At 46.6% G+C, this 27,033-nt stretch overlaps 1 protein-coding gene across 1 annotated transcript in view; it reads left to right on the top strand.

Annotated features, from left to right (window-relative positions):
- MAFF (MAF bZIP transcription factor F) overlaps window positions 1-27,033 on the top strand; it is a 37,975-nt gene extending 10,942 nt beyond the window's left edge. Inside the window, exons 2-3 of the mRNA XM_053254826.1 lie at window positions 19,206-19,279; window positions 22,698-27,033. Coding sequence (XP_053110801.1) covers window positions 19,244-19,279; window positions 22,698-23,111 — 450 coding nt within the window. The 5' untranslated portion in view covers window positions 19,206-19,243 and the 3' untranslated portion in view covers window positions 23,112-27,033. The remainder of the gene's footprint in view (window positions 1-19,205; window positions 19,280-22,697) is intronic.

The raw sequence follows: 27,033 nt of genomic DNA, 5'->3' as shown, positions 1-27,033 counted from the left end.
ATAGGAACATAGGAAGCTGCCATATACTGAGTCAGACCATTGGTCTATCTAGCTCAGTATTGTCTTCACAGACTGGCAGCGGCTTCTCCAAGGTTGCAGGCAGGAATCTCTCTCAGCCCTATCTTGGAGATGCTATCAGGGAGGGAACTTGAAACCTTCTGCCCTTCCCAGAGCAGCTTCATCCCCTGAGGGGAATATCTTGCAGTGTTCACACATCAAGTCTCCCATTCATATGCAACCAGGGCAGACCCTGCTTAGCTATGGGGACAAGTCATGCTTGCTACCACAAGACCAGCTCTCCTCCCATCTATGAGGCTATTCTCCTGAGCAGCCAAGACTGGGCTTGGCTGCCCAGGAGAACTGCTAGGAGCTGTGTGGCTCCCGGCGGTGCCTCGGTGGCAAACCCGCCTAGGGAGCCCGCTAGTTAGCCAGCGTTAAGGGTGAGAGCCCGGCCTTCATCCAGGCTAACTGCTCGTGTGTCAGCATCAGCTGCTCCCAGCCGGCACTCACACAAGAGCAGGCTGTTGCGGTGGGGGGGGGGGGAATCCCCACAATGCACTGCACACTTGCATGGTGCATTGTGGGATTTCTCTGTGCTGCCTGGGCAGCAGCGGCTCATCTGGGTGTGTGATCTGCACGCCTGGCAACTCTTCTAGATCAGGGATTCTCAATGTTGGGTCCCCAGATGTTCTTGGACTTCAACTCCCATAATCCCCAGCCCCAGTGGCCTTTGGTTGGGGATTATGGGAGTTGAAGTCCAAGAACATCTGGGGACCCAATGTTGAGAATCCCTGTTCTAGATCATCTGCAGGGAAAGTAAGCTGCTACAGCCTTCCCCGCCGCTCAAGGGATCATGAGAAAGGGCTGCCGACTTTATTTCTTTTTACTATTTTTGTTAAATATATTCCATAATACTATAACATTAAAAAAATCTTCATTTACAAACCTACTATAGTATACAGAGCATTTATGACACAAATACAACTGTTCTACCTGTCATTATTTGTCATTAGTAGATCCAGTAGGTCAGTATATCTAACTTAATTTCTATTCCCTGAATAATGGAAGTGTTACATTTTCATTATTTTTATTAATTAGTGCTATAACCACTCGCTATTTATTATTTTTATATTACCCTCCATCCTGGGACCTCAGGGTGGTGAATGGCACACTAATGAATCATAAAATGTTATTAAACATACAATGAAAAGCCAACCAGCACAGCTACAAAACTAGGTATTGCTCAGTGCCAGCGACTGTCAGCCAGACTACATTACTCATGAGTAGTCCCATTGAAATTGGTTGTAATCTTGTCCCACTAATTTCAATGGGGACTACTCATGGGTAATGTAGTCTGGCTGTCAACCAAAATATAGATTTACTTAGAAGTGAGTCCTGCTGTGCTGCTGCTTTAGAGAAGACCAGAGGTGAACTGCGTATCTAATGGATCTCTATCCTTTCTTCATAGCTTGTCTTTGTTTTCATGTTTATTTATTTAACATATTTTTATACCACCCAAAACTCACGTCTCTGGGCAGTTTACATTAGTTCTTAACTCATACTCAGTGACACTAACAAAAGGATTTATTCTGACAGAAGTTTTAGGAAATATTGGGCAGGTTTACATGATCTGCTACAAGACAGTCTCCAGCTTACATTCTGCACAACATTGCACTGATCCAAGAGAAGGGGTCCGTGCTGGTTCTGTACAACTCAGCGGCCTGTCCTTGCTGCTAACAAAGGCAGGAAGACTCCATGTCTATGAAGGATTGTGTCGTAGCTGTAGTGACGATTCTCCCATTGGGGATGATGGGAGAATAATTAGGACAATGAGGACACAATCCTTAGGAGCTATGGAGCTTCTCCGCCTTCACTAGCACCAAAGATGAGCTGTTGGAAATAAAAGAAAGGGAAAAGTGCACAGAGGCATACAGACATCCCCTTAACACACTGACCCATCCAATTTACAACCTGAAATATCTAGATTTCAACTAATAGTCCCATCAAATTCAACAGAACTAAATGAGGTGCCATTAAAGTCCTTCAGCTTAACAGGGTAATGGATAGAGCTGTGCACCAAGCCTGTGAGTTAAAGCTTTCAAACAAAGTTACAAACCTTAAGAACCTTTCTCTTCTCTCCCTCTTAAACTCCCATGCCAGTTGCCCTAAATGGATCTAACAGGTGTAGTGGATGTATTCTTAGTCTTTGTTTGTGGTTGTGATTCCTTTTGTAAACTTTAATTCATTTGTTATGGCTAAAGCTACAACTTGGACTGGTTAACCCTCTTAAACCATGCACAGCCTTCCACCTGAAGTGGAACTAGACAGCAAAACTACCCCCTGCTAACTGAGCAAAGAGGCACCTTTTAATAGTAGTGGCTCTCTTTATTTAGCAGGGGGAGAGCAACTGCCCCATCCATCCCCAGCACAGCATCCCTCCAGTGGCTGTTGCTGGTGTCTCTCTCTTATGTTTATTTTTTAGACTGTGAGCCCCAGGGAGCCTGCCTGCCTATCGATCCATCCCGCTTTGGGAACTTTGCAAAGCGGTATATAAATATCCATCATATTTGTAAAAGGGAAATGCTGTGGAATTCAAATCTAAGCGGATGGCAGACAGGGAGGATTCCAAGGGGTAGCAGGCACTCCTCCAAAATACTTCACGCTCTCCCTTTCTCTCCCCTATCCACCAGACTGGAACTTTACAGCAAAGTGTCAGACAATACAGTCATAGTATATTGTAGTCCTATAGTTTGAATTAACTATTTTTAAAGACCATTGTTTCAAGAAGCCTTCTCCACTCACTCCTTTACCCCAGAATGAGCAGCAGAAGTCAGCGCAGCCAGGTGGGTTTTTCTAGTCCGTGTATTCACTGAATAATGAAAGTGTGGCATTTTCATTATTTTTATTAATTTGTGCTATAAGCACTCGTGACTTATTATTTTTATACTGCCCTCCATCCTGGGACCTCAGGGTGGTGAATGGCACACTAATGAATCATAAAATGTTATTAAACATACAATGAAAAGCCAACCAGCACAGTTACAAAAACTAGGTATTGCTCAGTGCAAGCGACTGACATCCAGACTACATTACTCATGAGTAGTCCCATTGAAATTGGTTGTGATCTTGTCCCACTAATTTCAATGGGACTACTCATGAGTAATGTAGTCTGGCTGTCAACCAAAATATAGGTTTACTTAGAAGTGAGTCCTGCTGTGCTCCTTTGTAATTTATTTATTCATTGTTGCATTTCCAATAATGCTCTTGGCCACCCCTTTGCTCCCCAAACTGCTTGTTGGCCCTCATAACGGAGGAATGATTGCAAACTGACAAGCCTGTTCATATTATAATTTCAGGCACCTCTTATTTTCAGACCTCTTGCCCTAGTTTCCTGATCCTGGGAAGCGTAGACACTAAGGGAATCCACTTGCTGCAAAGAGTTCAGTATGTCCCCTTTTCGCACCCTAACCTAAGGGCCTTTCGTTTTATTCCTCCTCCACCCCACAATAAATCTGTTGCTAATTTTGGGGGGGGGTGCAGGTCACCTATCTTTTCTTGAGGCTGTGTGCCTGTTGCAGTGGGGAGAGGTTTCCCCTCCCACCAGCACAGTATTTAGTATTTGGGGAGGTCTTGGTGGAGGCAGGGCATGGAAGGGGTAGAGAAAGAGAACATTCATTGCTACCCGGCTTCCTTTGTGGAATTTGATTACACAAGCGTCACGGAGATCTGTTGGGCATTCCCTGTGATGCAACTAATGATGTCTGGCACAAGTTGCTCTCTGACCCCGCCACCATTCCCTGTGAACTTCCTGTTTAAGTGTTTTATCAAAAGGTTCGCAAAAGGGTAAAACTGGCTGGGATGGCTGTGTCTCTCGTTCACTACCAAACACACACACCCCCTTCAGCACTGGAGTTGCTCAGTGGACAACTGCACAGACAAAAATCCTTTTAGAAATTATTTTGTGAACAGTTAAATACCTAATTCTGCGGTTATGCACTGTCCCACAGAACAATTGAACATAGGTGCACTTCATGTAAGTAATTATAGCTGCACCTGCACCATCTCTCTGTCTTATTCTATTCATAACTCTTAAACAGCCTTTTAGAAAATTCTTTGGAGACACCCTCTCTGGTACAGAAACACGTACTTATCTAAATCTAACATGCAGCATGGCCATTTCTGCTTCCTCCACCAACTTGTTCCATGTACCCAATAACAAGGTTATTCCACCCACAGCAAGAATCTTCCCCTCCAGCAAGGCTGTTATCCACCCAAAAGCGTAGCTGCAATTGAACAAGGGGGAGGAAGAGTGGACAAATATCTCTGGGCCCCTGAGCAGGGGTAGTAGGGCTGCCAACTGGGTGACGGCTTGCTCTTTTCTCTGCCCCTCACATCTCTCTGAAGAAGAAGGGAAATCTTCATTCCCACCCACCCACCCACCCCGGGCCCATGGCATCCTTGTTGCGTCCCTGTCTCCACCCTTTCCCATTATATGGGGATTGGGTACAATGCTTATTGGCGCAGAATTGGGGGCATGCAGGAATATTGCACAAAGGCTGGAAATGTGGCCGTGGCAGACTTTTTTTGACTGTGCAGAAACAAATCTTGAGTCTTGTAGACGTAGGAGGATTATTAGGAATCTAATCAATCTCGGAACACTAATGTAGAGCTTTAGAGCAGAAAGTTGAAACATAAAGTATTTGAGTTCATCTCCAGTTCAGGTTCATCAGTATTTTTAACTCTGGTTCAGAAACTAACTTTAAAAAGTGGTTCAGGAACCAGTTTAGTTCCATTTCATGCAAAATAGCAAATCCTTTTACTTGCAGCGTATCTTTATAAAATGAATATAGTCACTATTTAACTTGAAGAAAAATATTTATTTATTTATTTATTAACTGCTTATTTCTGGATTTGTCAAGGTTTTTTGAAACAAAATATATACAACAGGATTAAAACACACACACACACAAAAACAAAACTCAAGAAAATAAAACATACTCACTCACACAATAGCAAGCAGAGTGCCTGGTTATTGAGTCACTTATTTTGAACTGGTTACTGCTACTTATGTTTAGAAGTTCCATTCCAGCTCCGGTTCAAGGCACCCAAGAGATTCTAGGTTAGGGTTTAGTGTCGGCTTACTGGAAAAAACTTTCAGAACTGGAATTTTAGTTCAGCGTTGGGTTCGTTTAGCTCCCTGCTTTAGAAAGCCCTAAATGCTTCACATATACAATCTCAGTCGTACTTAGAGCCCCCCTATATGGCAGGTGGTGTCCTTCCATGAGGCAGGGGTGAGGCAGTTGCCTCGGATACAGGGAAGGAATCGGGGGCGGCTCATTCTCACCAAGCCCTCGCCATCACGGCTGCCCTCACTCTCCCTTGCCTTGTTGAGGAGTACTGTTTATTGATTGGGAAGTGCCTAATTGTCCTTCACCTCAGATACCAAAATGTCTTGGACTGTCCCTGCTATGTGGTGAATTGCAGATCTGGTGGCGAAAGAGGCAGAGAGCTATTGCCTGAGGTCACCTAAGCAAATTTAGAGCAGCAGCCTAACTTAAACAAGGGGTCATCCCTGGTTTACAGGTCAATGATCTCGTAGATGCCTATTTGGTTTTGCCTCTTAATTTTCTCTGCTTCCAGCGATTGTATATAGCAGTGTTTTTCACTGTAAGGCCCAGGGGCTCGGTGGTAGCCCCCATCAACCCTGAGTGCAGCTCCCTGACCAGGGACAGAGCCACCATTGAGTGGACGGGTTCAAAGAACCCGGCCATGAGCCATGGAAGGGCTGTGCTAGCCCCCCGGAACGCATTCCCAGCCAGCGTTTTGTTCTATGTATTTAATTTGTATACCGCCTGACTCCAAAGGCTGGGTGGGTTTGCTGGCTCGGTGCATTTATTTCCCTTCTTCACTGGGGGTAGAAGAAAGGAAATAAATGTAGCCATTGTACAGGTGGTTCTGGAGACTGGGCCATGCCCACATGTGCATGACGTCACGCACAAGGGGCATAACTGGCACGCACAGCAGGGCTGCTGGGGACGGGGCGGAACGTGGGGCTCCATTCCCTGGCTCCACCACTGTCCCTGATTAATTGTTTGTTTGGTCCTGTGTGAAGCTTCAACCAAAGCTGAATACTCTGTACAGTCCCCCTGCCCTAGGGTTGCCATGCCCCCCGGAATTTCAGGTTTCACCCGGATTTTAAGCATCTCACCCAGATTGCTTAGCCCACCCAGATTCACCCGGATTTCAGCTTTCATTTAAGAAAGGGGGAAAAAGAGCTAAGCTCTAGCCTTTGTCGAAGCGGAGTTATGGAGCAAAACGTGCAGTCACTATTCTGCTCAAACATTATTACCAAGCAAATTTACATAATATGCAAATTAGGTGCCCGGATTTGGAAAGCCAGAATATGGCAACCCTCAGCCTATCTTGGCACCATGTGGAGACCAATGCCCGGGGGGTGGGGTGGGGGGTCCTTTAAGGGAAACAGAGCCCTCTTGAGCCCCTGCACCATCTTGTCAGGCATATTAAAAGTCATATAGAGCCCTCTCGAGCCCCCAGAGCCATCTTGGACAGTGAACACAGAGTGCTGGGAAGCTTAGCCCTCGGCCCAGTGCTTTCCCCCACAGAGCTCAGACTATCTTTCCCCACAGAGAGGACTCTGTCTCTCCTAAAGGGCTCTCCCAGCGCTGAGAAAAGTGCAGTACCGTATGGAGGTCAGCACAGTGGGCAATGGCTCTGACACTGAAGGTGTTCTGCCAAAGTGGCCTCCACTTGAAAAACAGCGGAAATCGCTGGTATATAGGAAGACTTTGGCTGTGCTGGACTCACTGTAACAAGAAGCTGACCCTGGAGCAGCCGGCTACGTTTTACCCTGCTGGCCGCATCTTACTTTGAAGTGGGCCAATGGTGTTCACACACAGAGATACAAGTAGTGACCTTCTGGAAGGTTCTCTGTGTGTTGCAGTCATCTCTTGGTTGGTGTGTGTGTGTGTGTGTGTGTGTGTGTTGCTTGGTGTTCCAGAACATATGACTCTTCTGCTGCCGTTGAGCTGTGGGATCTCATCCCAGCACGGTCAGCTTTCAATTCACGTTTCCTGGCAGCCCCGCCTTCTCCTCTGCTCTCCTGCCTTTTCCTTACCTGACCTGTTTGCCTTGTGGCTTGTCTCCCAACCCTGCACACATTGCGAGGGTAGAGCCTGTGTCTGAGTGCTTTGCAGCATTTATGTTTAACCTTCCGTTCTGAGTCGAGGCACCATGGAGAGGGCAGCACGTCTGGCCTTGGCAACCTTTTCCTGTTCGTGCTGATTCACAGTGAGACGGCTTTTCTCCCTCCCACGTCCCTTTTGTGTCTGACCCTCATTCCTCCTTCACAAGGGACTTTCTAAACACTTAGGTTATTTATTTAGATTTAAGGCCATCCCATCCTGGTCTACTAACAGGTGGTGATTAAAAAGCAATTTAAAACATCATAAAATTCAATCAGATTTTTAAAAAAGACCGTTACAAATCCCCACTCCATTGCTGGCTTGTCCCTGCAGGTAAGTCCATCAAGGTCTGAAAATACTTCTACAAGACACTCAGGTGTGGTTTGTACCAGGAGCAGAACCCGCCAAATGGCGGCCTGTGTTTGGCCTCGCCTAGCGACCCTGACAGTAACACCTTGTGACAACACAAACAGGAGTGTGGCTCGGGCTCTCGAGAGTCCCGAGCGAGTTCTCCCCTTCTCATTTCAGGCAGCGTTTGCTACCTGACTGCATTTATTTCCCTTTCTCTCCCTCCAGGAGAGGAAGGGAAATAAATGCTGTCAGCAAACGCTGCCTGAAATGAGACAGGGAGAGCTCGCTTGGGCTATCCCAAGCCCAAGCCACGCCCCCGTGCACTTGATGTCACATGCAAAAGGGGCGTGGCCTGGGCTTAGGATAGCCTGAGTGAGATCTCCCCACCTCATTTCAGGCCATGTTTGCTGCCTAACAGCATTTATTTCCCTTCCTCGCTCTCGCTGGAGGGAGAGAAAGGGAAATAAATGCTTTCAGGCAGGAAGTGCTGCCTGGAAATTAGAGGGCGAGGACTGAGGCGGGCCTTTGGGCAATCGGGCCACGCCCCCTTCGCACATGACATCACACGCCACAGGGGCTCCAGCGGCCCTTTTCATTGGCGGCCCGGGTTCTTTGAACCCATTCGCTCAGTGATGGCTCCACCCCTGGTTTGCAGTACACACTCAGATACATGAAGTGGCAAGAGTTCCTAGCGGGTAGAAAGGTCTGTATAATTTGTGGTCCTGAGTGGAGGATCCTATTCTGAATGCTCTCCTATGTGGTGAGAAGAACTTCCTGCAAATAGAAATAAGCACAGCAGTGAATAGGCTCAACTAGACCCTTTCTCCCAGATCTGCAATCTTTACTTGCAGGAAGTTGTTTCCATATGTGGGGGGGGGGGGGGCACTCAAAACTTGTGCCTTTGCTGGCGGCTGCTGCTACTACTACTTATATACCTCTAGGGAGACACCAGCAACAGCCACTGGAGGGATGCTGTGCTGGGGTTGGAAAGGGACAGTTGCTCTCCTCCTGCTAAATCTAAGGTAATCACCACTTTAAAAGACACCTCTTTGTTCTGTTAGCAGGGGTGGGCTGGCGCTGAGCTGAGCTCCGAGTCAAAATCTTGTGCTGAGCCTCCAGAGTCATGCACTGGGGCCCCCCACACCTCCCCAGTGGCATTTGCTGGGTCCCCCTTTATGGCACCTGAGGACATGTACTGGGTGGTGCAGATGGGCACTCCTCCTTCAGTGCCACTGCCTGCAACCGCAGTGGTGGCGCTATTTCAGATTACCCAGATACCCCTGTGTGGAGCATGGGAAATCTAAAATGGTGTTGTTGCTGAAGGAGTGCCCGCCCTTGCCTACCACTACCCAGTAAGTGTGCTGTGGCCCAAAGTGGAGAGCTGGTCTTGTGGTAGCATGCATGAATTGTCCCCTTGGCTAACCAGGGTCCAGCCTGGTTTGCATTTGAATGGGAGACTACATGTGTGAACACTATGAGCTATTCCCCTTAGGAGATGGAATTGCTCTGGGAAGAGCATCTACTTGCTTATGTGCCGAAGGTTCCAAGTTCCCTCCAAGACAGAGCTGAGAGAGATTCCTACCTGCAACCTTGGAGAAGCTGCTGCCAGTCTGTGTAGTCAATACTGAACTAGGTGGACCTATGGTCTGACTCAGTATATGGCAACTTTCTATCTTCCTATGTTTACCATGGAGTAAACATGCAGATTAAACATATCTGAATACCACTTTTCAACAAAAGGGTTCTCAAAGCAATTTACATTACAACTTTTAAAATTTTAATATTAGACCCAGGCCTGAAGCCGAAATGAGACAATATACCTGTTGCATGACCGGGGCCCATGTGCTTGATTTTTCAGATACAAATGGGAGTGAGGTGAGGTCCTGATCTGGCCCAACCTCGAACCCCCTCTCAGTTGCTATTTGGCAAGGAGGGGGGGAACTCCCATTGACACCACAGAGGGCCTAGTCCAGACTGAGAGTGTGGGATTACAGGGGTCTCTGTCTCTAGGGGGAAACATAGGAAACTGCCATATACTGAGTCACACCATTGGTCTATCTAGCTCAGTATTGTCTTCACAGACTGGCAGCGGCTTCTCCAAGGTTGCAGGCAGGAATCTCTCTCAGCCCTATCTTGGAGATGCCAGGGAGGGAACTTGAAACCTTCTGCTCCTCCCAGAGCGGCTCCATCCCCTGAGGGGAATATCTTACAGAGCTCACACATCAAGTCTCCCATTCAGATGCAACCAGGGCAGACCCTGCTTAGCTATGGGGACAAGTCATGCTTGCTACCACAAGACCAGCTCTCCTCCTCCTGGGAGAAAGCTCCATGCCTGTAGCACAGCCACAAATCCAGTTGCCTGCATATGACACACAGATTGTCTTGTTAAAAGGGCATTCTTCTTCACTCTGCATTTGTGATGGGATATGGGGAAGAGACAGATATGGGGAAGAGACAGTTCTGTTGGGTCTGAACTGTTTATTATCAAAGTTATAAAGCAAATAATAATTCTAGTATAGGCAAGGAACGTTAAAACCAAATGCTTTTTACCATAGGTTTGTTTGTACCTTCTCTCCTCCGCCCACCAAGGTTGGTTCTCTGTAGCCTACAATCAAAACCACATGAAAGTACAATAGAAGCAGAAATATGTTGGGGTGTGTATGTTTGAGGGGGCATTGTTTCCGTAGGCTTGCTAATCCTTCAGGATTGGCCTGGCGTCTCAAGGAATCAGATCAGTCTCTAGGTGACTCCTTAAAACAATCTTGTAATAATGGGTGACTTCAGTATCTGGTTCAGCAAATTCATGTGCAGGTATTGACAGAAAACCCAAATTTCTAGACATGTTGAATGACCGTGCCTTAGAATACTGGGTTGCGGAACCAACCAGAGAGAAGGCGACCTTGGACTTAATCCTGAGTGGTGCCCAGGACCCAGAGATGCACCAGGTAATTTAGGAGCCTGGACCTAAAGGCCTTTGGAGCCCTGCCCCCTTTGCTGGAGGACTCCCCCTCCTGCAAGTTAAGCATCATACCCCTAAACACACACACACACACACACACACACACACACACACACACACACACACACACACCATGACACATGCAGAATGTTTAACACATGGGTTCTTGAGTGCACAAACAGCAACTGAACTCACAAGAATGTAAGACTATAAAACAGGTAGATTTTTGCAGATATGCATTAGCAGAAACATTTCAACACGCAACCTAACATGTACCCATCCCACATATTTCTTTCCCCATTCCCCCCTCTGTCTCTAAAGCACCTGGCACAGGTCATAATCACACTCGGCTGCCTGGTGTAGTGCGGGCCAGTGGTGACTACACCAGCCTGGACAGGCTAAAGAGGGTTTGGGGGGGCCCAGGCGGTGTGGAGGCCCTGGACTTCAGCCCCAAAGTCCAGGGGTAAGAGTGCCACCGTCCACACATGGCATCAGTCAGAGTTTGCAGCCCTACTGGTCCCAGGTTCTTCCTCGAGAGGCAGGAAGTCGCTGGAACTGCCAGCGTCGATGGGGGATCTTGGACTCTATCATAATGGTACTCCCCGTGTCAAGAGAATAACTGCCTTGTCAAATCTGCCTTTGTGAGACACAGAAAAGGTTTCACTATCTTCATCCTCATACTAATCCTATTGTGCTCATTCACAGGCCATTGCCAATAAAAATACAATAAAATCATTTTTTAAAAAAATTAAGAAAAAAGCCAAACTATAAAAACCCCATTAAACTAACATTCCTGACTGCTTGAAATAAAATGAGCTTGTAACTTCCTAGCCACTACTGCAAATCAGGTGACTGAATATGTTATATAAGGACAAATATTGCCCAGTAATCCCACTTCCAAACTGTGGGACAATCTGTGAGGATACAGCTGAAGGATAGTTGCCAAAAAAGCCTTCCTCAGCTTCACATGCAGAGGTGCACCTAGGTAATTTTGGAGCCTAGACCTAAAGGCCATTGGCGCACCCCTCCCTTGCTGCAAGTTAAGCATCATCCCCCTGCGCCAGTGGTTCCCAACCAGGGTTCCTCCAGATGTTGCTGCAATACAATTTCCAGCATCCTCAACCACAATAAATTGTAGCTGGGGATGATGGGAGCTGTAGTTCAGCAGCATCTGGAGGAACCCTGGTTGGGGAGGATCTTGAGGGGACAAACAGCAACTGAACTCACATGAATGTAAGAATATAAACTTAAGAACATAAGAACGGCCTTACTGGATCAGGCCCAAGGCCCGTCTAATCCTGTTTCACATAGTGGCCCACCAGATGCCTCTGGGGAGCCCACAGGCCAGAGGTATGTGCATGCCCTCTCTCTTGCTCTTACTCTCCTGCAACTGGTATTCAGAGACATCCTGCCTCTGAGGCTGGAGATGGCCTATAGCCCTCAGACTAATAGCCGTTGATAGACCTCTCCTCCATGAGGTTATCCAAACCCCGCTTAAAGCCATCCAGGTTGTTGGCTGTCACCACATCTTGTGGCAGAGAAGTCCACAAGTTGATTATGTGTTGTATGAAAAAGTACTTCTGTTTGTTGGTCCTAAATTTCTTGGCAATCAATTTCATGGGATGACCCCTGGTTCTAGTGTTATGTGAGAGGGAGAAACAATTCTCTCTTATCAACTTTCTCCACGCCATGCATGATTTCATAGACCTCTATCATTTCTCCCTGCAGTCATCTTTTTTTCTAAACGAAAAAGCCCCAGGTATTGTAGTCTTGCCTCATAAGGAAGTTGCTCTAGGCCAGCAGGTATCTTTATGCAAATATGCATTAGCAGGAACATTTCACAACATATTCCCATCCCACATATTTATTTCCCCCTCTATCTCTAAAGAGAGGTCACACTCAGCACCCGGCACAGGTCACAGTCATGCCCGGTGTAGTGCAGGCTGGCAGTGTGGTGACCACACCACCCGGGACAGACTAAAGAGGATGTGGGGGCCTCCAGGGGGTGTGGAGGCCCTGGACTTTGGCCTGGAAGTCCAGGGGCAAGAGCGCCTCTGTCCACATACAAGGGGCAGAACAACAGCTGATTGGTAAGGTATTCAATCTGGTCACAAATATAGGCCTGCTGAGCCGATGGAATGCCTAAGTATCTCCCTTCAAGTTTGGCAGAGGGCATCATCTGGATTCTGAGAGCCCTAATGTATCTGGGGGTAGATTAAAGTGGTTTTTTGTTGTTTTTTTAAAGGCATCTAGAGTGGTTCCTCTTTATCTTTAGGAACCCAACTGAGACGTGTTAATCATTAATTATTGCCCTGTGCTCTGCATCATCCTACTCATAAAACCCAATTTCTCAGGGTTACCCTTTGGCCATTTTTAGCTAGAAAAAATGGCTCATCGTTATATTTTATCTCCTTAGTTCAGCTTTCAAAGAATCTCTTGTCCTTAGCATAGGAGCAAGCTAATCTGAGGAGAGGAAGACAGGCTTGCCACTACATGCTTTTAAGCTAGCAGAAGGAATGGCTTTGGAAAAGCCAGATTGTTATATTGTTTATCTCTCGCACCGACAATCAAATCAACACAATGGTTGACGCTTTGATTCCGGCTCCGATCAAGGTTGATGGGAGGGGAGAAACTCAAGGCTGCCTTAGCAACTGTTTGCTTAGCTTGCCTCACACTTCGTGTTACACAGTCCTTTTCTGAGCAGTAAAGGAAATGCAGTTTTTGGTTGTGGCCCCTAAATTATGCAATGTCTTCCAGAAAGAGGCCCACTCGGCTTCCTCTCCTTGCCTTCTGGCAAGCGGCAAAAGCTTCTGGCAGGCATTTGGGTCTGTATATGACTAAACACAAATGCCAGCTGTCTGTCTTGCTTGTTTTTAAAATGTTAGAACTGTCTTATTTTTGCTGTAAACACTTCAGGGGTCTCTAGTGAGAAGCTGGGTAGATGTGTTATGTGAGAGGGAGTGCTCTTAGTGCAGCACTCATGCTACAACCACTTCCGCAGAAACAGTGTTAAGTGTCCCCATGTAGTGGAAGGGAGGTAGTTTTTGTGAAAGGAGGACGGGGAATTTGTTTTCCTGTTTTTTGTTAAACAAAGTGATGGGAGAAGGGGAAATGTATGCTCCAGCAGTGGGGACAGTGGTTGTCTTCAAGTAACAACAAAATTAAGCAAAAGATTCACAAGATGGTTGGATGTTGTGGAAGAGAAGGGGTACTCATGAGCGTTCATGCACTTAGGTGGCACAGTGAGAGGAGTGATCAGATACTAAAGAAAAGCAAATGTGGGGTGTTGGGGGGGCAGCACTGTATTACATACTATTAGAAACATCACAGGTACTATCCAATAGGTGCTTGTGACACATGCAACTAGTGTCCACAAAGCAATTGCAATGGATGTCCTAGCTCTCTGTGTGTGTATGTTGCATTTTCTCAGTGATGAAATATTCCAGGTTAAGTTTTGGGGAAATTTGATTTTCCACTGAAAGAAAAAGGAGTGTCCCACAACAAATGTGTGCATTTATTGTATAAAGGAATGATATCCTGGTCAAGTTCTTAGGGAATCACTTTTCTACATCCTTTATTGACTAATTGGGCCTGTTTTGTTATATCTAGATATATCTGTGTTTGCTAGATATTGCATTCCCAGCAGGAAGATTTAGTTCATGGTTCCTCTATGCCTCTCATCCCAAATAGCATTTGACTATACAAGCGGGTACTGCTTGTCCTTCCACTGAAACGCAGCTGCCTTGGGAGTTGAAAATGGTGACTGACTGAGCTGTGGGAACTGGAGCCAGAGCGAATGACTATAGTTCTGCTTGCTGGGCAGAAAGACGAGTTGTGTGTGTGTGTGTGTGGCATGAACTTGCAGTGCTACTGATCTGAGATCCTAGAAGGAACTCCGGATTAGTTTGGGACTGTGTTTCAGAGGCAAGTAGATAAGGCCCCAATCTCAGTTGGCTCGGTAAAGTGCTGCCCTTTTCAAGCAGCTGGCTGAGTTTGTTCTTGTGGACTTGGGAGCCTGTCGTTCCTCTCTCAGTTGCCTCTGTCCCCAGTCTCCTGTCTGGTCACGTCTAGGAGCAAAACAAACAAAAACCTGAGTAAGTTGTTCCTCTAAGTTGTTCCTCCTCTTAACTCCGGCTCACATTCTAAGGCAGGGGGAATTATACATCCATCCATCTCTCAGAGTGGAATCTCCCACAAATGCCCTAAACTTTGTTTTGGAGATGAGGTTAAAAAAAATGCCATTTGCGTTGACCATGACTCCTGGAAAATTACAGCTGATTTTAGAGAAATCCACATATAACCTGCCTCCAGCTTCATGTCTGGGGACGAGCTGAAGTGACTCTGTGGAGTGAGGGAATACGTATTGCTCACTTCAGATGGCTAAGCTGAGAGGCATTCAACTGTGCTAAAGCTCTTATTAGCATTCGTAATAACATCCAAGGCTGTTGTGTGTACACACACACACACACACACCCCTAAACCCAACTTCTGTGTTCAGAATAAATGTATGTAGCGGTTCATACACACATAATAAATACTTTGAGAATATTTGGGTTCACATGCAACTTGACCTTGTTTAATGCAAGGACTAGGATGCTAGAAATCCACCTAATGGCCCAGCAGGGAAATGACTTGACTAGCAAGCCAGAGGTTGCCGGATTGAACTCCCGCTGGTATGTTTCCCAGACTATGGGAAACACCTATATTGGGCAGCAGCGATATAGGAAGGTGCTGAAAGGCATCATCTCATACTGCACAGGAGAAGGCAATGGTAAACCCCTCCTGTATTCTACCAAAGACAACCACAGGGCTCTATGGCCGCCAGGAATCTACACCGACTCGATGGCACACTTTACCTTTAAGATGCTAGAGGAATGAGATAAATTAGTTCTGGGCACCACATTTTAAGGAGGTGTTAATTTCACTGTTGCTCTGTGAATCTAGTTCAGTTTAATCAGAGCAGGCAAGGGGTTTAAAAAATGAGGTTCTTTGAGGGCGTGTTTAGCCTGGAAAAGAGAAAGCTAAGGGGAGATAGGATAGCAGTCATAGGATAGCAGTCTTCAAATATCTGAAGGTCTGTCATACAGAAGAAAGAGTTGATGTTCTCTGTTACTCCTGTGGGCAGGACTAGAACCAATGGGTTGAAATGACAAAGATGTATATTTACACTAGACATTAAGAAGAATTTCTCCATGGTAAGAATTGTTTGACCGTGAACAGTCTGCCTTGCACAGTGGTGCACTCTCCTTTAGAGGTGTTCAGAGGCTTGACACCAGACAGGCATCTTGCAGGATGCTGTAACCCAGTGTTTCTCAACCACCGGTCCGCAAGTCATTGGGTACCAGTCCGTGAGGCATCACTAATAAAAAATCACCTCCCCAAAAAATAATTTTGGGCCGGCGGGAGCTCTCCAGAACTCATTTCCAGGCAGCCCTCGCCACTGGATAACGTTCATTTTGTTTCCTTGAAATGAACATTATCCAGCAGTGAGGGCTGCCTGGAAATGAGCTCCAGAGCTGCCCAAAATTGTTTTTGGGGGGTGCCTGGGGGTGGGGCTGGGGGTGAGGGGAGCAGCCCCCTTACTAACAGCTGGTCCAGGAACCTGTGCACAAATAATATACCAATCCATGACTCCAAAAACATTGAGAAACACTGCTGTAACCAATCAATCAATCTCTTTATTTCGGTCAATGACCACCAGCGCTGTAACAGATTCCTGCACTGAGCAGAAGGTTGAAATAGCAGACTTCCAAGAGCCCTCTCAACTCTAGCATAGATGCATTTATTTGTTTTGCTCTAACTTATCCTGCTCTCACAGGATCAAGATGCATGGGAACAATTATATATATATATTTTTAAAGTATTTTCCCCAAACCTGCCTTTTGAAGAAAGTTCATTCCCATCTCTGATCAGAGGTAAAACGTTATATTTTTATTCATCCTTTCCTCCAAGAAATGGTGGATGGTATACACAGTTTCTCTTCCCCTATTTTATGTTCACAACAACCCTGTGAGGTAGCTTAGGCTGTGTGATGGTGACTGGTCCAAGGTCACCTGGTGAGCTTATGGCTAAATGAGGGCTGGAACTTGCATTTCAGTAGTCCCAGTCCAACACTCTATATGCTGTATCGCCCTGGCTATTGTTTGAACATGCTTGCCTGAATTAAAAAAAAATTTAATCACTTGGTTCAAAATTTGGTGATGAAAATTTGGTGACAAAAACTGGGCTGTTAAGAAGCTATGGGTCAGAAAGACAGGGGCTAGATACAGATAACATGGCAGGGGCCCAAATCCTCATTTCCTGACCACTGAAATTCTAGTGTGTCAACAGTAAAATAAAGTTGTGCCGTTGAGTCAGTGTCAGCTCCTGGTGACCACAGAGCCCTGTGGTTGGTAGACTACAGGAGGGGTTTACCATTGCCTCCTCCTGCAAAGTATGAGATGATGCCTTTCAGCATCTTCCTATATTGCTGCTGCCCGGATGCTGCTGTATGGGGAAACATATCAGCGGGGATTTGAACCAGCAACCTCTTGCTCCCTAGGCAAGTTACTTCCCCACTGTGTCATTAGGTGGCCTAGTCTGTCAACAAGTCACCCTTTTATTTCTGAGGGTTGCTTTTGCATATTGTGAGGGAAACTGTGATTTTTTTCCTCCTACAGATAGGTTGTAATATTATAAGCCCAAGTGCATGTACATCAGTTTACATCTTTGCACTGGGAAGCTATGATATAAAAGCTCTTTTATATAGTGCCATCCACATATGTGATGAAGAAGAATAAGACATACCTGCTCCAAAGGGCTTACCATTGGTTGCTGACACAAGCAAGATAATGGGAACGGGAGGAAAACGGAGGTAAACTGGGCAAGAAGATGTTATTATTTCAGTCGTGTTTACTTAGGCTTAGTTGCAGTAGGGATGAGGGCCTTGTGGCAAAAACTTCACATAAAAGATGCATTTTAAGAAGGGATTTAAAGGAAGAAAGCGAAGAGACCATTGCTTGCCAGTGTGTGTACTTGGAGCCAGTTATAGATAGATGTGTTCTGTGTGGCAGTTACACTTGTTGTTTCCCCCATAAATCCAATTCGCACAATGTGTCGGTTTTGTTCATCCTCCTCCGTGCTCACTTTATGCAACAGCCTGTCAACTTCTCCAATGAGTGTAGTACCAGTATAGCTGAGGAAAACAGCAGAGGCCTTCTGAGGATGGAGAAGTACTCCATGCCTGTCCTCAGACTTCCCAATCCTCTACATGATTTCCGCTTTGAGTGGTGTAGGGCAGATCTCCAACTGAAGAATCAGGGGGTGGGAGAAAATAATACTGCTGAGCTACCATTGAACATGGTGTATGCAGAGGTGTGTGTGTGTTTCTGTTTGTTGAAAGATGTAGCATTAGCTGTACTAAGCTTTGCATAGGCTCAGTCCTCTGCCAGCCAGACAATGGGCTAATCAGGGGTTCTCAGCGTTGGGTCCCCAGATGTTATTGGACTTCAACTCCCATAATCCCCAACCAAAGGCCACTGGGGCTGGGGATTGTGGGAGTTGAAGTCCAATCACATCTGGGGACCCAACGTTGAGAATCCCTGGGCTAGATGGACCAATGGTCTGATTTGGTAGAAGGCAGCTCCATATCCTCGGTGCCAACACAAGAGCTGGACCCCAATGAAAACACTGGAGAGACTCTCCTCCTTTAGTGCAGGGCTGCACAACTCCAGCCCTCCAGCAGTTGTTGGACTGCTACGCCCATCATCCTGAGCTGGAGGGCCAAAGTTGTGCAGCCTGGCCTTCGAGGAACAGCTTATCCAAAAGTGACATAGATCCCAGGCTGCACAGAGCTGGCTAACGCACGGTGCCTGCTAGATAACTTGAAGACATCTCTGGCCGTATGGAAGGGTCTTACTTATAGTGGACCAGTCAGTCTCCCCACCCCGCAAAACCACTCGGCCTGATATCCCTTACAGGGCTGTTATGAGGATAAAATGGAGGGAGGACATTAATGCCATTCTGAGTGCTTCAAGAGAAGGCAGGATAAAAATCCCACAGACACCATTTCCCAGCTCTCTCTTGCTGTGCACATAATATTGCTTTTATTCCCTCCCTAGTGTCTCTTTTCAGGCACTGGCATTTCAGGGACACACCCACCAGCTGGCTCCCCACAGTTCTGTTTCCTCCTTCTCAGGAAATGTTTGCCCTTGTGCAGTTTCCGGTAGCCGCAGCCATGCCTAGTGTAGAGACACTAGAGAGGGGAGACGATGAATAGCGTCTGCCTAGCCTCTGTTTGGGTGGATAGGTAGGCAAACTTATGCGAGAGCATCAGCTACTGGCCCCTGACACAGTCCATGCTGGGGAAATTAGAAAGGGCTCCTTCTGTTTGGTTGAAAGCAAAACCGATCAACAAGCATGACTCATGATTGATGCTGGGTCAGCAACCTGGTATTTCTCCCTTGCTCTGTGGGGTTGTGGAACTTTAAAGAATCCCTCCACCCACACAAACATGGATTTTCTTAAGGAAGGAATCCAGTTGACTGTCCCATGCCTTTTTGTTTGGTGTGGTGGCTCATGGAGGAGGGGACTCGGCCAGGATAAAAGGAAGCGACACTTTTGTGTGTGAATAATGCTGCCTTCCCTCCCAAAATGCAGAGGGATGAATAGCAATCACAGGCTTATTTTTTCTTCTTTCCCCCTCTCAATTGCAGGTTCATTCTTGGGGGACTGCAGCAGAGTGCAAGGGAGAATGTCTGCTGACAGCTTGTCAAGCAAAGCCCTGAAGGTAAGATTCGGAGGGCACCCAGATCTTAAAGGTAAAGTTGTGCCGTGGAGTCAGTGTTGACTCCAGGCAACCACAGAGCCCTGTGGTTGTCTCTGGTAGAATATAGGAGGGGTTTACCACTGCCATCTCCCACGCAATATGAGATGATACCTTTCAGCATCTTCCTATACCACTGCTGCCCAATATAGGTGTTTCCCATATCGGGAAACATACCAGCGGGGATTTGAACCGGCAATCTCTTGCTCCATAGGCAAGTTACTTCCCCACTGTGCCATTAGGAAGAAGTTGGAGTGAGACAGTGGCCTCCTTTGGGAGCTCTTATAAACACGGGCCACTTCATGCTCTGGGGTGGGAAACTAGTGGGTTGTGATCAATGTCCCCACATTTCCAGATGTTGTTGACTACAGTTCCCATCATCCCCAGCTGCAATGGCCTTTGGCTAGAGATCATGAAAATTGTAGCCAATAACATTTGGGAATCCCTGTTATAGGAAACACCGGTCATGATTCAGTTGGGCAACTGCTCTCCTGTTGAAGAAAACTGGACCCTAAAGCCAAATGTCGGAAATGAAACTTCTTTACTCTTCAATCAATACCCAGCATTTGTGCCCTCCTTTTTGTGCTTTCTCTCTCTCATTTCTCCTCATGCACCTCTCTCTCCACCCTCCACTTTCCCTCTTTTCTTGATCCCCTCACTTCCTCCTTCTCTGTTCGTTCCATCTCTCATTTCATAACTGTTCTTCCTGCCTGTATTATGGCCCACTCTCCTTTTGGTACACCCCGTCTTCATGGCTGGTAGGTACATAGAATTCAGCACAGAATCGGAAAGGACCTAAGCCCTGGTGCAGGATCCTGAAAGTTCATGCATTTGAGATAGTGGCAGCGACACGTCTGAAAATAGTCTGCAAAAGGTTCCCGTCAGGATGCAGCGACAAGAGAAGGATGTCCCGTGCTCTCTCTCCCCCACCCCCACCCCCCACCCAGTACTTTTCCTCTGAGGGTGTGATTGCACGTGTGGCTATTAATGAAATCTGCTGTTTTTACTACCACTAGCTTGTACGTTTTGCTCTGTATGTGGTCGGTCCTATCTGTTCCCCCTCCCCAACATCTGTCTGTAAACCATTTTTAAACAGCTGCAAGTGGTTGTATTTGATAAGAACATAAGAAAATTCCTCCAGGATCAGACCAAAAGTCCAATCTTTGGTCTGATCCAGGTCCGATAGTCTCGCTTTACACAGTAGCCACCCAGATGCATCTGAGAAGCCTGCAAATGGGGAAAGATCCCATTTAGTCTTCCCTGGCAGCTGGTGTTCAGCAGCATCATGTAGCCAGCAAGGCGAGTAGCCATTCATAGCCCCATCCTCCATGAATCTGTCTAATCCCTTGAAAAGCCCATTTAGATTGGTGGCAATCACCGCATTCCGTGGCAGCAAATTCCATAGTTCAGCTACACACTGCGTAAAGAAGTACTTCCTCAGCGTTCTGATGTAACTGGCAGGTTTCAAGGGTTTCCCAGCTGCCGCCACCTCCCCAGAAACATGAGCAGGCCTAGGTCTCCCCCCACATATGCAGAATTCTATAGAGGTGTCTCCCTCCCACAAGAAGGTTTTGCAAGAAAGGAAATTAGGGGTGGGAGAGAAATGGGAATGTTGCTTGTGTCTATTGCCTCCCTATTTCTGGGCCTAGATAATGTTGACTTGCATAAAGTGAGGGTGGGGGAGAAAACTGAGCTAATTTAGGGGAGATTCCCTGTAAAGCAGCCCATGGCTGTTGGGGAGGCACAAGCACAAAGTGGGAGAAAACAACTGAACACTGAGGTCGTTCACACAACCATTGAGAGCACCGGGCTTAGGATAGCACCTAACCTTACCTCCAGATGATCCAGCGTGCTTCCAGGCTGTGCAGCTCGTGCGCCCACACGACCGATGCTTTTGTGGGCCACAGCATTTGGGAGGACAGGAAAATGAGTCCCAGCTTCCAGATATCCCACAATGCACCACATATCGAGGGATCTCGCTGTGAGTTGGGTGCTCCAGGCCAACTCACGACCCTGTACCTGGGTAAAAGAACACATTCGTTCTTTTTTACCCAGGTAAACAGTCAGGTAAAAATCCCAGGCTAACTGGCAGAGTAGCGCCAAGATCGGCCTCAATCCCAGCACTTCACATGAGCTGCCCTACCCAGGAAGCTGATGCACTCTGTCCAGAGGCAGTTAAGGTGAGCAGGTGTTGTTGGGAAGTAACCAAGAGCCCCACCTCTTACCATTCAGTGTGGCAGAATGTTGCTTTCTTATCTCTAGTAATCATTGGCCTAAGTGGGGTTCTTTTTGTTCTCACTTCTTAATGTTTACTGTGCATGTTTCTGACACCATGGACTCTCTCTTTAGGGGAAAAAAACACCTGTTAAAATTTGTACTTTTGCTGTAACTGGCTTGAACTGTTGTATAGTTAAGGGGAGAAGAGCTGAAATGGGTTGATCAACTGTGTGTGTGTGTGTGTGTGTGTGTGTGTTGGAGGGAGAACCATACTCTGTGAGTGGCAATCCTGTTAGTTCTTTCACACCTGGATATGCTCTGGGATTGGGACAGATGCTACTGTAGTTCCCCACGCAGTAAAGGCCAAAATAGTTAGAGGTTCTAGTGTTCATCCTGAAGCAGCATGGGTCAGAGAGGTCTTTCAGTTTTATTAATGCTTTTTCTCCTGTTTTTTTTTTTTTAATAAAATCCTGTTGTGGTTTTTTTTGGTTGGAAGAAAACTTTGGACAATTCAAAAACAATTTCCCCCCTCAAGTTAAACAAATGACAGCTAATGTAGAGTTGAAACTTGATATCATTCTGCTTCACATGTGTCTAAAATGGAACAAGCTGAAAGTGTCTGACCCTGTTACCAAACTGCCTTTTGAAATGAGTAAGGATGCGCTGGTGCAGGAAGAGAGTAGCCTAACAGAACTTCCTAACTAATTGCACTGATGCAATCGGGAAGCGACAGTTTTTAATGTCCTCCCTTTCTCCAGGGGAGGGTTGTGCAGCCCTCAGGGCCACACTTTGGGGTGGCACAGAGGATTTGGGGGGGAAGGTGTCAGAATTCCCCACATCCTTGCTGCCCCACTGCAGTTAGTTGGCAAGTTCTGTTAGGCTGCTCTCTCACTGCACTGAGGCATCTTTGCTCCCTGCGTCTGAAGTGGAATTAAACTGGTGAGTTAAAAAATATTGATGGGTCCAAACCAGAGCTGAACCCTTTTTTTTTTTTTAATGGTTCAACTGTCAGCTTCCTTGGTGCAAAATATCACCATATCTGCTCAATTCCCCCCACCTTTCTTACCTTTCTGGGCTACTCTCTCTGTTATTTCCTGTGTTGCTGTCATCTCTCCACCCCCACCGCCGCATTTGAGATTCACCTCGCGCTTCTTCTCTCAAACAGATCAAATGGGAGATGGGCGAGAACACTCCGCATCTCTCGGATGAAGAGCTCATGGGGCTGTCGGTGCGGGAGCTGAACCATCACCTGCGCGGCCTGTCCAAGGAAGAAGTGGCCCGGTTGAAGCAGCGCCGACGCACGCTGAAGAACCGCGGCTACGCGGCCAGCTGCCGGGTCAAGCGGGTGTGCCAGAAGGAAGAGCTGCAGAAGCAGAAGACGGAGTTGGAGCGGGAGGTGGATAAGCTGGCCCGCGAGAATGCTGCCATGCGCCTGGAGCTCGACGCCCTGCGTGGGAAGTATGAGGCCTTGCAGGGCTTTGCCCGCACAGTAACCGCTCACGGCACTACTGCCAAGGTGGCTACTGCCAGCGTCATTACTATCGTCAAGTCTGGCTCCAACCAGGCCACATACTCCTAGTGTCTACTAGGCGAGTCACGAACTGAGTGCTGTTGCCATGCCTCTGCCCAGCTCTCACCTAGAATGGCTGTAGCTGCACTGACCTCTCCCCAACCCTTCTTCCACTCTTCTTCTGCTATCTTAAGGAGACAAAATTGACTTGAAGACAAAATGGCTGGATGCTGAACTTTCCATCCCTTTGGGAGAGGACAGGGAGGTTGTACCTGACTCATGTAATTTTAGCTGTTGATGTTATCCATGGATTGGGATGCAGTGGCCAGTTCCCCCCTCCCCCCCACAACTGCTTTTCTCTTCCATTTAATGTTTGTCAGGTTTTCTTTTCCTGCCCTTCTCCTTCCTGCAGTTAATGAATAGAATAGGCTTGCATTGGCCTCTCTGTGAAAGCTGGGAATGCAGTGTCAGAGAATCTTTTGACTGCAAGGGTAGCAAAAGGGAAATAATCCTGTGTGATGGAGCAAAAGGGATGCTAGATTGAAGCCTGTGTTTCTTGGCAAAAGCCAGGGCGCAAGAACCATCTGGGATATTGCCAGAAGTGATCACTTTCCAGATCTCCTGATGGTCTGGCTCTGACAAGGTCTTCTGTGTGGCCATCCTGCAGCTCTTCCTGTGCTCTGCCTTGTTGTAGGCTGGAGCTGTGCACTCAGAAACCCCACAAACCTCTTCAGTTTGGAAACTGAGGGGTTGTTGTTGTTTTTTTAAACAGCTGTCCCAAGGGCAATCCCAATCAGATTTGAGTTTTTGATAGCAATATAAGGAAAGGGGGAACTAGATGTAGCAAGAGACGAGGGAGGGAATTTTTGGTATGTGGTCATGAAAATGGTGCAAGGAAGGGGTCATTGAGGTACATGTTAAGACAGGGTCAACTGCTGACAGGGCATCCTAGGAGGATATTGCACACCACTGTAATCATAAAAAGGACACTTGCTCTCTTCAGGTGTGTGCACACATCACTTTGATTCATAACACTTTTGTCATAACAGTACTATTGTGATGAGGTTATAGCAAAGACGACTAAGGAGATTGGGCTGGAAGCACTCTGAGAGGCGTCTAGGGGGTGGAGTTACTGCCAAAGTGCTTACTCAGGAAAGCTTTGAAGGATGCCAGTTTGTGGTTCTGCACATGCATGTAAACCTGTCACTGCAAATGTGCAGGGACCACGTAGAAGAAGCAGCTTTAGAAAGAGAGTGAGCAAGTTGGTGGGAAAAGTAGAGAAGGCATGTGAAGATAGAAGGCTAAGACAAGTGAGATGGTTGGAGCAGGAAATGGCAACAGGATTATTAACTTAAAAACTTGGGGAAACATTTGTTCTAGGTTGAACCATTAAATTTGCCTTTCTTGCCTTATTTCGCAGCATTGATGCTGGAACACATTGAGATGGCTACCACAAGTAGGGAGCAAACAAGAGGCATGAGCCATCCACTCAAATGCTAGGCCAGTGTCCCTTGATTATGCTAGATCAGCTTGTATAAAAAGTAATATTACCAAAAAAGTTAATGTCCAACACAAAGGAGGAAATCTTCCATATTTCCCTTCCAGTTTTTAATCTGGTATATTTTGGTGGGGGTGGGTGGAGAGATCCATACAGGTGCCAGGGAGATAAAATCTGATATTTCAGCAGAATCTAGATGCAGATAGGGATGGTCCAACCCCTTGAGAGTACAGCAAGTTCCCGGAGTAGCAGAATTCCAGGGATTTTAAAAGGAAGAATTCGGCACCCACCTCCTGCCAGTCTCTTGAGACAGTCGGGTCTAAAGGGCAGGAGCAATGTGTGCACTTTCTGATTATAGTTGGTTTTTCCTCCCTTCAAGTGAGTGGAGGGGAAACTGTCCATTCACACTGGGTGGAGCAGGGAAGGGAAGCTGCAACTGGAAATATCTTCCAAAAGAAAATGCAATTCCTCTCCATTGTTTTCTGGATTGCAGCTCCTTCCCTTTGCTCTATACACCTGAATGAAGCAGTTGCTGCAATTGGGAAAGCCCTCATGGAAGAACTGCAGGTAGAGGCGGATGAGTTTTTTTTTTTTTTTAAAGGAGGTGGCATTACTATTCACTTAGGGCAGCAAACTGGCTTAAGTCAGCCCTTGTTATGCAAATAAAAATTGAAGGGTCCTTGCCTAAACAAAACTCCTGCCCCAAAGGACTACACAGCCAAAACACAACTGGAGAAATTGATTCACAAAGGCAGGCAGAGGTTTTTTCAAGGAAGTTGCAGGGAATCAAGTGACAGAATTGGTAAGGCAATCGAGATCGTTTGCCCCACTGTGTATTTTTCCTTTTTGTTCATTTGAATCTAGCTTCTTCAACAACAACAAATATTTATATACTGCTTTTCAACTAAAGTTTCCAAAGCAGTTTACATGGAGAAATAATAATTAAATAAGATGGCTTCCTGTCCCCAAAGGGCTCACAATCTAAACAGAACCATAAGATAGACACCAGTAACAGTCACTGAAAGTACTGTGCTGGGGGTGGATAGGGCCAATTACTCTCCCCCGCTAAATGAAGAGGATCACCACGTTAAAAAGGTGCCTCTTTGCCTAGTTAGCAGGGGAGAAACTTTTTCAAGGAGTTAACTAAAAGGGAAGAGGGCAACTCATTACACAACTCTGAGAAAATTTCCCTGCTTCCCCAGAAGTCTGAGGATTCATGTTTAACTTTGCCAGGAGCTTGCTAATCTTCCACAGGAAAATGGCTGCGGGGCCATTCAGAAGCCTGACTTTAATTGTGATGCTGACTGCATTTAAACACAAAACCTGTCCAGGCTTTGATGAAGCCAGTGTTCCATTTAAGCCAGGTCACCTGGCTTAAGGAAGCTGCCTTATACCAAGTCAAACTCTTGGTCCATCTAGCTCAGTAGTGTCTACACAGACTGGCACTGGCTTCTCCAAGGTTGCAGGCAGGGGTATTTCCCAGCCCCGTCCCAACATTCTCCCTGGAAATCTGTGGCCCAAGTGTATGTTGGCAATGGCATACAAACTCTGCACTTGCAGGACTTGGCCCCGGATTTAAATGTGATGCCTGCATTTCAGCCTGTACAGGCAAGAAATTTGAGCCTATTTGCTGTCACTTTTATATTGGACCTAGGATCTTGGCCCAAGTAGGGTGCATGAAGAGAAAAATGGAATCTCTGTACCCGGGCTGCAAAGCTTAGGCCCTCCATCTGTTTTTGGACTAAATCTCCCATAATCCCCAGCCATAGTGGTCAATAGCCAGGGGTGATGGGAGTTGTAGGCCAACATCTGCAGGAGAGCGAAGTTGTGCAGCTCTGCTCTATACCAAGGGAAGACCTGCCAGGACCACCCTGTGATCATTTTCAAAAGTAGGCAAGTGAACAAGGGCCCCTTCATTAAGAAGGGCAGAGGGGCTAAATTAGCTTACTTTGGGAAATAGCTTCCATCGGTCAGTGTATACGCTAACATAGAAACCATTGAGTATTTGTGGGCAGTCACCTCTAGGCATGTACCACAGCAACTTATTTATATGGCAGATGATTAACCCTTTAATTTTGTAGACATATGGTTGGGTTCACCCATCCTGCAGCTTACCATGAGATTCACCCCCACAATGGAACCAGCTTCCAAATCTGTGCTGTCCGTCCTTACCCGCCTTTTGATTATCCTTATGGGGGTTTCTTGTTGGCTTTTCTTCCCTCTCTTCCCCATCCCATTTCTTCTTGTTCCTACCCTGTGATTTATTTATTGCACAAATATAAGTTATTTTCACGTCCTTTATGCCATTCCGCCTTGTGGCACGGCCAGGATGTTGGTACAGAGCCGTACTTTATATTTTATATATGCAAATCACATTTTATCTTCTATAGAGCAAGAAAAAAATACTTATTTATTTTCTGACTTACAGTAAGTGTCCTGCCAGACTCCTCTGTATTTTGTAGACTTTACAAATAAAGCCAGTTTTTTTTTCAA

Source organism: Hemicordylus capensis, chromosome 5 (genome assembly GCF_027244095.1).
Source record: "Hemicordylus capensis ecotype Gifberg chromosome 5, rHemCap1.1.pri, whole genome shotgun sequence".
Taxonomy (NCBI): Eukaryota; Metazoa; Chordata; class Lepidosauria; order Squamata; family Cordylidae; genus Hemicordylus; species Hemicordylus capensis.
Note: the sequence above shows the minus strand (reverse complement) of the source record. Positions and strands in the feature narration are given on the sequence as shown.